Source organism: Pundamilia nyererei, unplaced genomic scaffold (genome assembly GCF_000239375.1).
Source record: "Pundamilia nyererei isolate P.nyererei 1_Seehausen unplaced genomic scaffold, PunNye1.0 scaffold00027, whole genome shotgun sequence".
Classification (NCBI taxonomy): Eukaryota; Metazoa; Chordata; class Actinopteri; order Cichliformes; family Cichlidae; genus Pundamilia; species Pundamilia nyererei.
The window spans coordinates 4,042,051-4,057,059 of NW_005187428.1; the positions used below are offsets into that span (position 1 = coordinate 4,042,051).

Sequence of the window (15,009 nt, forward strand, 5' to 3'; positions counted from 1 at the left end):
AAACATTTTTCTCCTTCATTTCTGTCAAACAAAGCTGTATGTAACGTGTCTCACGGTTAGTATCATGGTTGCTAGGCAACCTGAACAGCGCGACGAAGAGTATACCGTCCCATTTCACAAGCCTCTCACTTCCGCACTTCTCGTACTTATAGTACGCACCGTACGTACTACGCGTAGTGCGCGTGCTTCAAGCGTGCAGACCCTGAATTGGGACACAGCTAGCGTTGAAACGTTAACAGGAACTTTTCTCAATGCGTAAAGGGCCGTGGGTTCTTCTGGGTTAAACCAGATTGCAACAATTATGGAAATGCACTCAGATATATGACTAAACAGAAAACACATCACATTGTGGCCTTTTCTTTGATAACACTGGAAAACGAATGCAGATTATGAAACGTATTTATGGCCACAGTGTAAATTCACATAATTTGAACATTTGAACATCAACATTTGTTGATTTTATTTGTAAAGTAAGTTGATCCCATTATGTTGGTCAAGCAGCCTAGTGCACTCACACGTGGCACAGCCCTGGACACCTTACGCACGGCTGGGTCTCCACCTCCTGTAGGTGCGTAGTTGTGACACAGCTGGCACCAGTAAAACCAAAGCACTGGCCCCATTTCATGCCTGTCAACTCCAAGTAATCAGCTCCCAAATATGTCGAGGCTTTGTCTTGATTGCAATCTAACATGGTGTGATTTACAATATGCGCAATGAACGCCGCATGGGGTTTGCTGGCGGTTTTCAGTCTGGTGTGTCGCGTTGAGTCGAGGTGCTCACCGACCTCCTATTATAAGAACTGCTGGATTAGACGGTTCCCGGGGATTTTCATCGATATTGAGGAATCTCAGAGGAGAGGAGCGCAGCTTTTGAAGCATTATCAAGAAGAGACCGCGCTGAAATGCAGCCGCACCTGTTGCCTTACCAGAAACTGTGAGTTATACGATCATCACTGGTTTTCTCTTCTTTTACTCCTGATTAATCCTCTTTCTGTCTTTTCTCATAGTTTCCTGTAATCTGGCTATATTCCACTATGATACCACTCAAGAAATCTTGAACTGCTTTCACCTCCACTGTCCGACTCTGGGGAGCTGCATTCTGAGTCACAGAGACAACGTTGTTCTCTACAATATCACAAAGGGTAGGTCGCTTTAGTGTCTGGTAGAGGTGGACTTCTGTTCTTTTAATGATATGAATACTGTGCATATCAAATCCTTTTAGATCCTGTTAGATTCTTAGGGATTAGATGTAAATTTGAAATAACAATTTCAAAATACTATATCTTACAGTAAATGTCTATAACTATAGATGGTTCAAATTCTGCATACAGTACTGTGTAAAAGTCTTGAGTTACCCCTGATTTTGTGTATTTTGCTTCCAAGGAGTCAGACTTCCTTGGAATTTGGAAGTCAAGTGGTCTTGAGCAATAGTTCTCCAGGCTTTCTGAAGCCCTTTCAATTTTTTTTTCCTTGGACAGTGGCTGCTTTTCACTCATTTGTTCCTGACTATTTTCATATAACTTTGTGTGTGTCTGTGTGTTAAGGCTCTTAACATTCAAGTATAAAAAACAATACAAACCTCCCCCCAATTTTAAATTGTATCTTTAGCACCTTGTTAATATCAGCCTCTGGCAAAAACACATAACATGTTTGATGTTCAAGTTATCATCAGTATTTACAGAGGAGGTCAGGAGAGAGGCATCGGTGTAACTTTGTGCTGAACATTGGGGGGGGTCAAGATCTCTGTCTAAATAAATCTGGGTAAATTCCCAGATGATTAAACATGCGACTATTTTGCTGGTAATAAAGAAAATCAACAGTCTATTTATGCAAGATAATTCATAATTTTATTTGGGGGGGGGTTATATTGGTTGGGTCTGATCATTGAGGGGGTCATAACCCTCCTGGAAACTACACCCCTGGAGAGAGGTACAGCAGCGGGTGTCTACAGCAAAACATGGACATGTTGGTGTAAATAAAAAAAGTACAGTCAGATTTTTGATCCATCATGCAATGCCATCTGGAAAGTATCTTATTGGCAATGATTTAATTTTTTTGCATGAAAATGATCCCAAACTCACTGCCTAATGCAGTCGATGCATACCTGGACAATAAAGTGTACAGTGGAACACTTTTAGTCATGCATTGGCCTTCCCCAGAGCCCCCAACCTTAATGTCACTGAAGCAGGGTGGGATCATCTTGACAAAGAACAGAACTAAAGGCAGCCAACACCCAAAGAAGAGCTTTGAATGTCCTTCAAGAAGTCTGGAGAACTATTGCTGAAGACTGCTTAAAGAAATTACAAGAAAGCTCACTCAGAGAGTTCAGGCTGTGATGGAGAATAAAAGTCATTATATCAAATACTGACTTTTGTTAGACTTGTACAACCAACCACTGTTTTTACCTTGTATACTGCATTTCCATGTAGGTTTACATATTTAGGTAAACTGTTGCACCTACTTCACTTACTTTAAAAAAAAAAAAGTAAAGACATGAGTTGTTTGGAACTTTTGCATAGTACTATGTAAAAAATATGATTGATCAGTCGATAAAATATTTATCCAAGTGACCAATAGTAGTTAAAACGATCCCCACCAACGGCAAAGCAAATATATACGACTGAGAATCAAATATTTGTAATATTTCTTCTTCTGATTTTAGCATGTTGCATAGGAGATTCCCAACTTCAGTGAAGTAAATTATCTGAAAATCGTTTTGCTTCCAGCTTTGCTTTTCTTGCAAAAGATGCATAGCATTTGTAGTTGTCACTTATTTTGGAATAACAAAAAAAATCACTCACTATTAAACGTTTAGATAAAAACACCAGCAAAAACATGAAAAGCAAACAAACAAGCACATTTTTTCGTATTCTAGGTGTGGATCCTGATCTGTTGGTGTTTGGAAAATACTTCACCTCTAACGTGCGTGTGTTACCCCACCACTACAGCCGCAATAACGCCTCAGAGCCATTGCTGTCAGACAAGCGCCAATTTATTCATCCGCCTCCGCCCATTAAACCCTCCACTACAGCTGGCAGAGTTCATGCCCCCACAGAGGCGTCTGTCTTTGCCACCACAGCACTGCAGAACACCGGTCAGCCTTTAGCAGTTTCCACGACTACGACTGCTGTGCCTTCCACTGAAAAAACTCTCCCATCTTCAAAAAAGTATGCACAAACAACAGCTGCAGTTGTCTCCACCACTTCTCTTCCAGATAGCATTACTCCATCTCCTTCATTCACCACAGTTAGCACTCTGGGCCATTACAATTCCAAGATTCTGTCTGCTTTTTCTACCACAAGTCCACAATCCCCAGTATCCACCCCTACCCGTCATCCCACCGCCACTTTCTCTCAGTTGGCCAGCAGCCCTCCAACTTCTGCAGCTATTATAAGCTACACAGAAAGCAGCAAGCTGTATCTAAATGAGACCAAGGACAACCATGGGAGGAACCACACAGTAAGCAACGAGGGAGCCAGTGGAGATGACACCCTACCAGGCCTCGGACATGGGTGGTATGTGGCTGCTGACACCTTGCTGGTTGCTGTGGCCATTTGTATCACAGTGCTGCTGAGCTGCTGTTGCTCTATCCTGCTGGTGGTGAGCTGGAGGGGTCAAAGAAAGAGGATGGGACGCTACAGTACATCATGGAGAGGGAAACGAGGCTCCATGCGTCTGATAAAATACGTGCTGGTCAAGGAGAGCTCCTGAAAGTGAGGATATTTTGTAACATTGTTGAGGAAGAAATCCAAAATGAAAGGACAATTTACTTAGAATGTATATGATTACATAAAGGATTATTTTAGGTTGAAGTATTTTGTTTTATTCTAACTAGATGGGGATGGACAGCTAAGGCAGCTCACCTGTGTTTTCCAGGTCTATAAAAGCTGGACCAGATAAACTGCTTAGTCTCTTTCTGCCACTCCGACAGGACTCAACCTATTTGTGATGTTTATCTGTTGGTTAGATTATGTTAATTAAATTATTTTTTTATTTCTGTAAACCTTTTGTGTGGACTTGCTCCTTATCACCTAATTTGTGCCAATTTGTCATAAATGGGGGCTTGTCCGGGATATTGAAACCTGTTGGTAAGATTAAAGTGTATGCAGTGTTGATGGCAAAGTTTAGCTTATGGTTTGATAAATACTTAGCCTAGTTTGGATATTTAACACTGTGACCAAAGTTTTAGGGACTTCCACACATGAATTAGATTAATTAATTACATACATTAATTAATTTTGAGTTATTTTTTTTTAGGCGATGTTGGAAGAGAGCAGGATTAATCCCTATTTTTTTTAATTGGTCTTCAAACCAAATGTATTTATCTTTTTGAGTGAGTCTAACCACATGTGTAAGAGCCATGCATCCCATCAGATTAAACTGGCTTATTAGGAGACCAACCAAGTTTTTTGGTTTTTTTTTGTTTGTTTTTTTAAGTGAGCCTTGAGGCACCTGTTGTTGTGATTTGGCACTATATAAATAAAAAAATACCATGAATTGAATAGTGTGGTGGAGAATGTGGTTGAAGAAATTGTCTTTGGAAAATTTCTGTTTTCTTTCCAAAAACTACAAAGTTTCTGGCTCGTTGGTGCCAGTGGAACTGGTGGTGCAAGCACTAACAAGTATATGTCTAAAGACTGAGATTAAGATTAGTTTGTACTCAATAAATAGGACTAGATAGCCTGCACTCTGTGGTTAGTTCATCACTATTGAACTTCTTATGAGTAGTCCTCCTTGCTCTCCTGCAAGCCTTACAAATGTGTTTGGAATTCTCAAAGATATTTGTGGTACAATTGCGTGCAGAAAATGTACACAACTGGTAAATGTATGATGGGTAAGAACTGCAATTAGTTCGGTTCCCTCTTTGTTAACGTTTTAGACATCTTGATTGGTTCGATAGCCTTGCTTTGGAGGAACCTTGTTGTATGATACTTTGGTTCATACTCAAACTTTAATTCCAGGTTTGTTTGTAGCTGGAATATTTGCAAAGAAGTGTGATGTTTGTTTGTAGCTGCAGGCAGGCCATATGGTGCTGGGATCATTGTGAGGAACTCTGGTGTTCATTCAGGGAGCAACGCTTTGATTTGCTGTTGAAATTAACCAGTTTTCTTGCAAGATTAAAACTGCTATTTAAGGGAGGAAACTTGTTGCGCTTTTCTCTATGCCAGTTTGATTTTTTTGTTAAACAAACTGTTTTAAGCACCTTACTCTATGATACCTTCTTTACTGGTAGTTTCCTGTTGCCCTTCATTTGCTCTGACAACGGAAAACCTGGGCTGGTAAGATGGGTGGAGCTGGCAGGGAGTACAGGTAGTTTGCGGTTGCCACTTTAATGACTGGGTATATTTTTTTTACATTTTCTGTTACCTTGATTTATAACTTTTCAGGTTAAGTTCTAGTTTTGAGGTGGAACCTTGATTTTAAGATGGTGTGGGGGGTGACACCATCTCAATGTCTGAAGGAACTCCTGGCCTGTTATCAATTGCCTGACATGGGAGGATCGTCAGCTAGTGCAGATCCCTTGTGCCTTTCAGGCTATAGATTAACTGTTTAGTCTCTCTTAGACTCCACTTGGATTCAACCCATTTGTAATGTTTGTCTGTTGGTTAGATTATGTTGAATAAATTATCTTCTATTTAAGAAAACCTCTTGTGTGGACTCTCTCCTTTGAGCCAATTTGTGACATTAAGGTTTAGGTGAAACAACCAAAAACATAGCTGCAATGGTTCTGGTTTCATTCTGATGCAATGAATGAACACAAGAGCTGCCTACACCCATTTTCTTTAAGAAATTCGATATAGTGTCCTTTTGGCTGGCCTACATTTTGATGTACTTCAGTCACTTTAAATGTAATTGATGCCAAACCTCAAAACATTGGCCACTTGTCTACACCAGTAGTAGGTGGAACTTAATGGGCACTTTTAAGCAATTAATGACTACGATTCAAGGATTGTTTAGGTCATCAATTAGTCGTCTTTAGTGGGATTGATGACAGATTGCTTTTGGATCTGTGGCTTTTAGTGTTTAACCTTTAATTCATCACACCAGGCTGCCCCTGACCTAAAAGTGCACAGATCACAGATGAAACTAATAGTACCTTTCAACAGCTTGCTGGTGAAAGCGTGCATTCACGGGGTGCTGTTCTCTGAATTCAGTGTGGGAAAGGGATAGACGTTAGAGCAGTAACTCTTACAGTATGTTTTTATTGTGTTAAAGCATCGCCTTGTCATGAAACACTCCGCATACAGTTTTATCTTTGTATTAATGACCTCCTCGCATGCCAGTGAATATTTGTGAAAATATATACAACTAAGACATTCAGACCCATGATGTTGAAATATCCTGATGCATTATGTACAGGGACAATTCCAAGTATGTAAAAATGTTTCTTCTTGTTGCTCTTGTACTGACATTACATATTGAATACTTTCTTGACTGCCTCTTTGTACTGCAGCATGCTGCTCTCGCTCTCCCCTTCGTTCTTCAGCCGTGTGACCGAATCTTTATAGTCTTGAACGTCTTTCCTTCCCAGCAGCTGCTGTCGCACTTCTTCACCGTCTCCCTCTCCTGCCACTTTCATGCGTAGGAGTACATCCAAGATATTCTTCTGAGACGGGCTGTCCTCCCAACTGTAGTCCTCCATGTCTGCCACAGTCTTCTCGGCCTCCCAGGCCTCAGTTTTCTAAAGAAAGAAAGAGAATAACATTTCTAACTTTAAACAAGCAAAACAAATGACCACAGGTTAAATTATGAAAAAGAAAAAGAAAATTTGGATTTGTAATTCAAGCCACATTTTGATTGGAGTTCTGGTTCAGCAATTCCCACTCTTTGAAGCTCCTCTCACAGAGATGGTATTTCCCATATGTAGCTCTCCGTTTGCCGCCTGTCTCGTTCTCATCACATTCCCTGAAGAACAATACGACCCATTGTGCAGCAGCTTAAAGCAGGGCAGCAACAGGGTCCTGCTCGCAGGTGTTTGGAGGTTAATGACCATCATTAGCTACATATATGTATATTTGATCCCCATGCTGTCTCCAGCAAGTCCAGATCTAGTGACTGAAGAGCAATCAATACTTCAGAATAGGTAAGCAGCAGCTATTCTACTGTTAATCACAAGCATGAAGCAGTTCTTCAGCCTTGTGACTGAGTCTTAATGAATAATAGCTTTACATTTTTTGGAGTGGGTTTGCAGCTGACACACTGACGCTCTAACATTTTATTTTTCCACATTTAGAGATTAATACAAAATAAAACAATGCAAAGTGTTGTGATGTTTGCTGTATGCAATGCTCAGTAGTTTGATCAACAGGCAGGATATTTGATAGCTCACCAGTGGGTTAAATGCCCCCCAGTTTCTTGAAATGACAGGTGCTAGGCATGCGGGCACAAAAGCAGGCAGAGTGCCTCTTAGTGGTAAATGCGTGTGCATGTTGGAGGCAGCTTTGAGCGGTCAGCCCAAACGCTGGCCTGAATTAGCACACACTGGAATTAACAGGCAAAGTCCATCTCTCTGACTGAGGAGATATAATCACCTCGGTGGCTGCTAACAATTGGCCCCTTTGTGAGCTATCGTTACAACCTGATCAGTACGCCACTCTCACAGCTTCCACAAGCCTGCTGGACAAGCACTATGCCTTCCATTGTGTGTTCAAAAGGGCAGTGGACAGTGTTTTGCTTCCTGGCTTTAACAGCCTTTTCTCAACTTAAACTTTTTTTTTCTTTGGCTAAGCCATGTCAGGAAGAGCTCCTAAAGGCAGAGGTTGCACAATCGTGCTCTTTTATGTGGCTGGCTGCAGATTCATGCCAACAGTGCCTAAGCACTGTTGGCCTGGTGGCACACCTCTCCGATGTGGCATGGTTGGCTTAATGTGAATGAGTATCAAGGTCAACACCTGAGAGGGGAGTCTGTTTTCTCCTCTTCTGTGGGTAAATGTCAACTGGACAATGCTGCTGTTTGCCATCCTTCTGCCCATTCAACTCTGCTACCTCCCTAATGGGCTTTAGTCTCTCAGATCGCTAAGCAAGATGGACAAGATTGCCCACAGTGAAAGGTGTGCCATGTTGCTAGTTGTACGTAAATGCCACCAAAGATGAAACGATATGAAAACATTTTCAGTTTTTGTGTAACTTAGTGTACCCCAGGCTTTGACCCAGTTTCTCTTCCTTACAAATGGCTTCTTGACAGCTGTCATTCGACTGAGACCATTTCTGAGGAGACTTCAGTAAACAATAGATGGACCAACTGAAGGGTCAAAAAATGTTTTGGGTCCGTGTCGGATGTTTGCTGGATTTTTTTCGTTTCTTAAGGACATGACCTTTAGATAATGTTCATCTGCTGTCGATAGTTTTTTAGGACACTTCTTGTTTTCTACTCTCCCATTTTCCTCAAATTTTTTTAGGGAAACACTGCACACCATGTCAAGATATGCCAAGTTTTAGTAGCTCTTGGGGAACCACCTCGTGGCTACAAAAGTACTTTACATTTGTAGATGTAACTGCAGATTCAACTAAAGAAATGGGAACAAGTTCAGCAGTTTTGTGACATGCTGTTATTAACAAAGTGCCTAAAAATACAATTAAAATCAGTTGTTTGCTAATTATCTGTTATGTGTAGACACAGCAATGGTTTAGCCCCTTAAGTTACTTGACCTGTTGTGCTTGAATAATTCATATTCTATCAAAATTTAAAACTAATGTCCTCATGTGTGGATCTGGCACAAAAAAAAGAAAAAAAAAAAAGGTAATTCTTTGTTTTTACATTCATCAGGTCCCAATCAGCCCAAATAGCAAAGAGAAATTAAAAATGCATGCCATGAAAGAGTTCAGGTCTTAGGAGGTTAATAAAAAATAAAATTTCCTTTGGAAGTGGTCTGAAAATTAGTGAAAAAGTAGCCAATACCCGAAGATTATTTTAAAGACCTTCAGAAATGCTGCAGAACTATTGCTCAGGATTACTTTAAAAAAATGTATAAGAAAGTCAAAATATAACGAAAGGGGGTTACTCAAGATCTCAGCACTGCATTTATTCTAATCTGGGGTGATCATGATATGATCATGACAAAGAAGGGATTTCATATGAAAAGAAGCTACAAATATAAAAATATTAGAAATCTGAAAAAGAAATGCCATCAAAATAAGACTTCACTGGCTTTTCTGCTAAATGGTCTAAGGTACCAATTTGTTGTATCTAGTGCAGGAGATACTGTTTTTTCTAAAATATTGAAGTTTTGCCTTCTGTCCTCATAAACCAAATATACAAGACAACACACAAAATCTCCCCCACATCAGCGCTGTGTTTATATTTCACATATCCACACTAAAAAGCAATTATTTTAAATTACATATCTTTTTATAATGGCAAAAAATAGATCAAGTAAGAACCCTCCGCTGATGAAGGCCCTGTGACACTTGTACATTGCATAGAGTGGTGCATTAGGTAAGACATCATGATCCATTTGAACTAAAACCTCTCCAGGGCAAATGCGTTAAAAGTGACAGCGGGTTGTAGAGGGTACGAGTAATGCCAGACAGCACCTGGCCTTTAAATGAATGGATGCTTGTTGAAAGAAGACAAAAGGTTAGAAAACAAAAAGAGAAACTCAAGTGGACATAGAAAAGGCACAAATATCCCATCTAACACCAGGTAGAGTTGCGGAGTTGGGCCGAAGACTTTAACCATGGATATCCTGTTTGAAACTGTGAGTTCAGTAAGTCCGACTCACTCAGTTTACTGCTCCTTCAGTATTCAGTCACTGAGGCCAATTTATCGGACCTCCCTTCAGTGTTCACAAAAAAACTAGTTAGAGTGGAAGAAAAATGTACAACTTACCCAAGACTCGTGGTAGAGAACTGTGAGCAGATACATGGCATAGTCATAGTTCTGCTGTCTCAGCGGGCAGCTAGCAGAGAGGAGAAGAAAAAAAAAATGTACGAGGACATCAGTTTAATCTTCTTTTAACCCTATATTTTCAGGAAGAGGTGTTTACCTGTCAGTTTTGATGGTGAGGACATCTGTGTTTTTGCAGTATCTCTCGCCAATGAGTTTGATCATTTTCTTCCTTGCATGGTCATCTAAGTTCAAACTGGACAGCTTTACCTTGAAAGTGGAAGATGTGAATAGATTACCACATAATTTAAATCTAGTCCTTCCATGACACTTCACTAAATAAAGAGACGTTCACAACGAGATTAGGGCAAATGTGATGTGCTTATGTGCTATAACTCCACCATACATCTGTCTCTAAGGATTTAAGAATAAAACCTAAAGTCTAAACTGCAATATGTAATATTTATTTTTTTAACCTTTGCAAAGCTTAGACTGCGTGGATTAAAAAAAACCCTATAATTTTTACAGATCAAACACATGCCGTGTCCCAGAATCACATAAGCTGCTTGTAGAGATGATAGATTTGACCTCCACTACATTGTTTATGGCTCTGCTTTGAACAATGCAACATTACTCCATTTATAGGTAATACAAAGCACAGGTGAACATTTATTTTGTGCACTGCACTGAGGTACTGCTGTTACAAACATGCACAGAGCTGCTACAATGGTTGAGACTATGTGTCCAGCATAAATAAACCTCTGTCACAGATTTGATTTCCAGGATTTTCCTCCTATAAAATATTAAACCACAAATCAAAAATAGAAAATACATGTTAATTCAAATATTGATGCCCCCCACCCCTCTTACAAATAAGGGCTTAGTCAACTTGTTCTAGATTTGGAATCTAACTGTGTGAGATTTGCCCTTCAATCTATCTCCCTGCCTAATCCACCTGGATTACTGTTTAATTCCTACCTTGCTGATATAATCTAAGGCAATGTGTCAGGAGCAGATGGCTGGCGATTAATGGTAAAAAAACAAAAACAAAAAACAAAAAAAGCCAAACCCCAAACATTCCAGTCTGGGAAAGAAATCGCACATTTGTCAAAGGCAGTTTGTGATGTAAAGCAGGATTTCTTTGGCACTTTTTGGAGTTAAAATGACTACAGGCAGTGTGATAGAATAGGACAGGGAAACAACAGCTTTGTTTGTCAAGGTTCAGCAGAAGGAAGTTGTGTTTTTCTCTCCTCTACCCTTAACATCACCCTGTAAAATAGAACACAGGCCCAGTAACTTCACAATTAAGAGGGCATTATTTATTACATTTAATTGATTCTTGCAGTTAAGTTAAAGAGACATGCATTTCCATGTATGGTCCTGCTCATAGGGAAGGATTGCATATTGATGGATTAGTTTTGGGAGGGGATTAAAAAGAATATTAAAATGTCTCAGCAAATATTATTTAAAAAAAAAATGTTGTTACTTCTTTTATTGAAAACTAAAAAGTTGCCAAAAACCCCATAACAATTAACAAGAATATTGACAGAGCCTTGGCACAGGAAATATAAAGTAATGACCAAAGACTAATCTCTCTGTTGACTCAATAGCATCATTTTGCAGATTTTAGGTCACTAGACGATGAAGATCTTTCTAGGAAGTCAGACAGACACGATGTCAGCTGGTGATTATGTATCCCAGTAAATCTTTAATCTCATTTTACATGTGAGGTTTTTGATCACCTGTACATTAACAAAACCCAGTTAAAGTCAGCATCAAGTAAAAATGGCAAAACTCACTCTGAGATGGACGATACGAGCTGAAGGGTTTCTGAGAGAAGGGCCAGCGGACACATACTCTTTGCTCTCTAATTTAATGGGGAAATGCTCATCACACTTGGTATCAGTCTCCAAGGCAGAGGGCCACTCTGTACAGAAAGCTGATAGCACAGAAAGGCATTTAAATGTGCTGCTGAACAATAATGAAAGAAAGAAACTGCTTTTCTCTAACTAGATTAGTAAAATATGAACTTACGTTTCAGAGCTTCACAGTGTTTCTTAATGGCTGCTGGTGTCAAATGTAGAAAGTTTGGTATCTGAAACAGAGAAAAAGAGAAACGTGACAAACTTTCCCTCTCTTGATTCCACTCTCCTGGCAAACTGTTAAATCAGTAAGTCTACAAACTGTGAAAAAGTATTTGCCCACTACCTGATTTCTTTGTTCTTTTACATATTTGCCACACTTACATGCTTCAGATCAAACAATATTAGTCAAAGATAACCAGAGTAAATACAAAATGTCGTTTTTAAATTTGGGTAAGTTGGGTTAACTTGAACAGAACCTTTCTGACAAAGTGAAGCAGGCTAAAAAAAAAAACAAACAAAAAATAAAACAAACCACAGTTAAAGTCATCCACAAATGGAGAATAACCCAAGAGTGACTGGCCTATAAACATGTCCAAGAGTCCATCAACGACTCATCCAGGGGGTCACAAAATAACCCAGAACAAGACTTAAAGAACTACAGTTCTCACTTGGTTCAGTTAAGGTCAGTGTTCATGATTCAACAATAAGAAAGAGACCAAAAAAAACGAGTTACAAGGTGAAAACCACAGCTGACCAAAAAGAACACAAACCCTGGTCTCATCTGCTGAAAAAAACCCAAAACATCTCCATGAACCCAAAGGACTTTTGGGAAAATATTCTGTAGACTGACAATACACAGGTGGAACTTTTTAGAAGGTTCGAGTCCTGTTACATCTGGCATAAAACTAACACGGCACTTCATTAAAAGAACATCAGACCAACTGTCAAGCATGGTGGTGGTATTGTGATGATGTGTGGCTGTTTTGCTACATCAGAACCTGGACGTCTTATTGAAATTGATGGAATCATGAATTCTGCTCTCTACCAGAAAATCATGAAGGAGTTTGTCTGGCCTTCAGTTTGTTCCCTGAGGCTATGCAGCAGAATAACAAGCCAAAAACATACCAAAAAATAAATGAAATGAAGGTTTGAGGTGGCCCAGTCAAAGTCTAGGCTTAAATCTGATTGAGATGCTTTGGTATAACCTTAAACAGGCTGTTCATCCTTGAACTCTCCAATGTGGCTGAATTTATGGCAATGTGAAATGACCAGTTATCACAAACGCTTATAGTTCTTTATTCTAAAGGTGGTGTATCCAGTTATTGGGTTTAGGAGGTACTTACCTTTTTCGGTAACTTTTTCCCCTTAATGAAATCATCATTTAAAAACATTAATTTTATATTTGTTGTGGTTTCCTAATATTCAAATTTATTGGATGATCTGAAATATGCAAGTGTGACAAATTTGCAAAAAACAAAGAAAACAGGAAGGGGCACATATTTTATCACAGCACTGTATGTCATAGGGCTGTGCGATATGACCAAAATCTCATATCCCGATATAAGACATCTATCGTCCCAATAGCGATATAAATCGCAAACATTTAACATTTTCTGTAAATTCTGTGGATGTCGGGCAGCTCGACTTGCGTGAAGTGTTTCCAGCTGGGCGTCGTGTAGCTGGAAAAGCCTGTTCTAACGTTTGAGTCTAAGGTTTATTTTTTAGCACATGGCGGCTCTTTTTTACTTCTCATCCGTAAATCTGCTCTTTCACGTGATTCAGTTTATTTTGAAAAGTCTCAACAGGATCTTGAGCTTTATTGTGAAAGGTTTATGTTGAAAATAAACAAGCGGACACGCGATGGTCTTACCGTCGCTGTTGCTAACGACAACGCATAAAAACAGGCGCTTGTCCATCCATAGTGTGGTTATATAAAATATAAGAGAAAGAGAGAACTTTAAGAAATTAATATAGCCACTACAGTAACCATCAAAACGATGAAAAAATATTGCCGTAAACAGTTTATTTTGCGACCGCACAAAACAAACGATTGCGTAAAATGAAACTATAGACGTTTTTATATCGTCATCCGATGTATTTCGTTATATCGAACAGCCCTAGTATGTCACATTATATTTGCGCACACACACTAGAATAGATTTCTTTACCGCCAAGTCTGAGCTCCTTAGAACAGCTGAGTATGATCTGCATGATACAATCTACGTCCAAACTATCATTCATCTATAGATGACAAACAGTTCATGACCTTTACAACAGAGCTTGAATTATATTCAGACATAAACATCACCCATTTCACGTGAGTGTTCAAAAGCAAATCTCTGGGGCTGCATCAACTGATTTGCAAGCAAGTGGGGCACCAGAAAGTATGTGTTAAGAAGTTAGAACATCAACAAAAAGCTGAAAGATGCAGTTGAAAGCAGTCTACTGATAAAACATGAACATGTTAACAAGAAAAGCCAGATGCTTCGATTTTAAACCACTGAGTTGGTACAGATGTTTAAAAAAGGTGATTTTTCTTGGTTTACTTTGTTTTATTAGGCATTCCCATATTTGTTTGAAAGATTAAAGAAATCTTTATTGTGAATGAGTAAAAACCGTTTTGAGGGACTTTAACCTCCATCTATCTGTAATGAACACAAGCCTTCGAATTTCTCCAAGATGTAAGAGCTACAAAATGAATTCAGCATTAGCTGCTGCCATTAGTAAAGATCACATGAACCACAGACAGGCCAGTGACAATGAACAAAAAGAATATCAGCTAACACCAATGTTTGGCCAATAAATCAAGTCATCCATTATAACTTATTTTTTGAACTGAGGAATCGGGGACCACCAACTGATCTTCCTCCCACAGTACAAGGACATGCACATAACATTATTTGGCAATACTAAATTGCTGTAGGTATGAATGGCTGTCTGTCAGGCCTGCACGGGAATGACCACTAAAGCCTGATGTTATCAGTCCATATTAGCTTTGTCCCAATAAATTGGTATTGGCATTTACAATGGCCAAAAATGAAAATTTAAAAAGTAAAAGAGGAGGGAATAAGCATTGATGTGTCATAGTTTGTCCATTAGGGGGCACTCTGTAACTTCCCTGTTTTTAAACTGCATCGTTATGTTATCTAGAGATGAATTATATATATCTATGCAATATAATATATTAAACAAACGTTATGACTAGCTATATATATATCTTTTGTGCGTCTGAAACAAAGGAAAAAAATATCGGCCAATATATTAGAATATTGGAATTTTTAAATCATCAAATATCGGTATCAGTCTGAAAAAAAAAAAA

At 39.1% G+C, this 15,009-nt stretch overlaps 2 protein-coding genes across 2 annotated transcripts in view; one reads left to right on the forward strand and one right to left on the reverse strand.

The window, feature by feature from the left end:
• The first annotated feature begins 528 nt into the window (after positions 1-528).
• On the forward strand, positions 529-4,388 carry mansc4 (MANSC domain containing 4). Its single transcript, XM_005728191.1, has 3 exons — positions 529-933; positions 1,007-1,141; positions 2,875-4,388. The coding sequence occupies exons 1-3, from the start codon at positions 714-716 to the stop codon at positions 3,708-3,710; spliced, it is 1,191 nt and encodes a 396-aa protein (XP_005728248.1). The 5' UTR covers positions 529-713; the 3' UTR covers positions 3,711-4,388.
• A 1,794-nt stretch (positions 4,389-6,182) lies between these two features.
• The window catches only part of mrps35 (mitochondrial ribosomal protein S35), a 15,797-nt gene continuing 6,970 nt past the window's right edge, over positions 6,183-15,009 (reverse strand). Inside the window, exons 4-8 of the mRNA XM_005728190.1 lie at positions 11,860-11,920; positions 11,625-11,764; positions 9,986-10,095; positions 9,829-9,898; positions 6,183-6,681 (exon numbers count right to left, since the gene is read on the reverse strand). Coding sequence (XP_005728247.1) covers positions 6,412-6,681; positions 9,829-9,898; positions 9,986-10,095; positions 11,625-11,764; positions 11,860-11,920 — 651 coding nt within the window. The 3' untranslated portion in view covers positions 6,183-6,411. The remainder of the gene's footprint in view (positions 6,682-9,828; positions 9,899-9,985; positions 10,096-11,624; positions 11,765-11,859; positions 11,921-15,009) is intronic.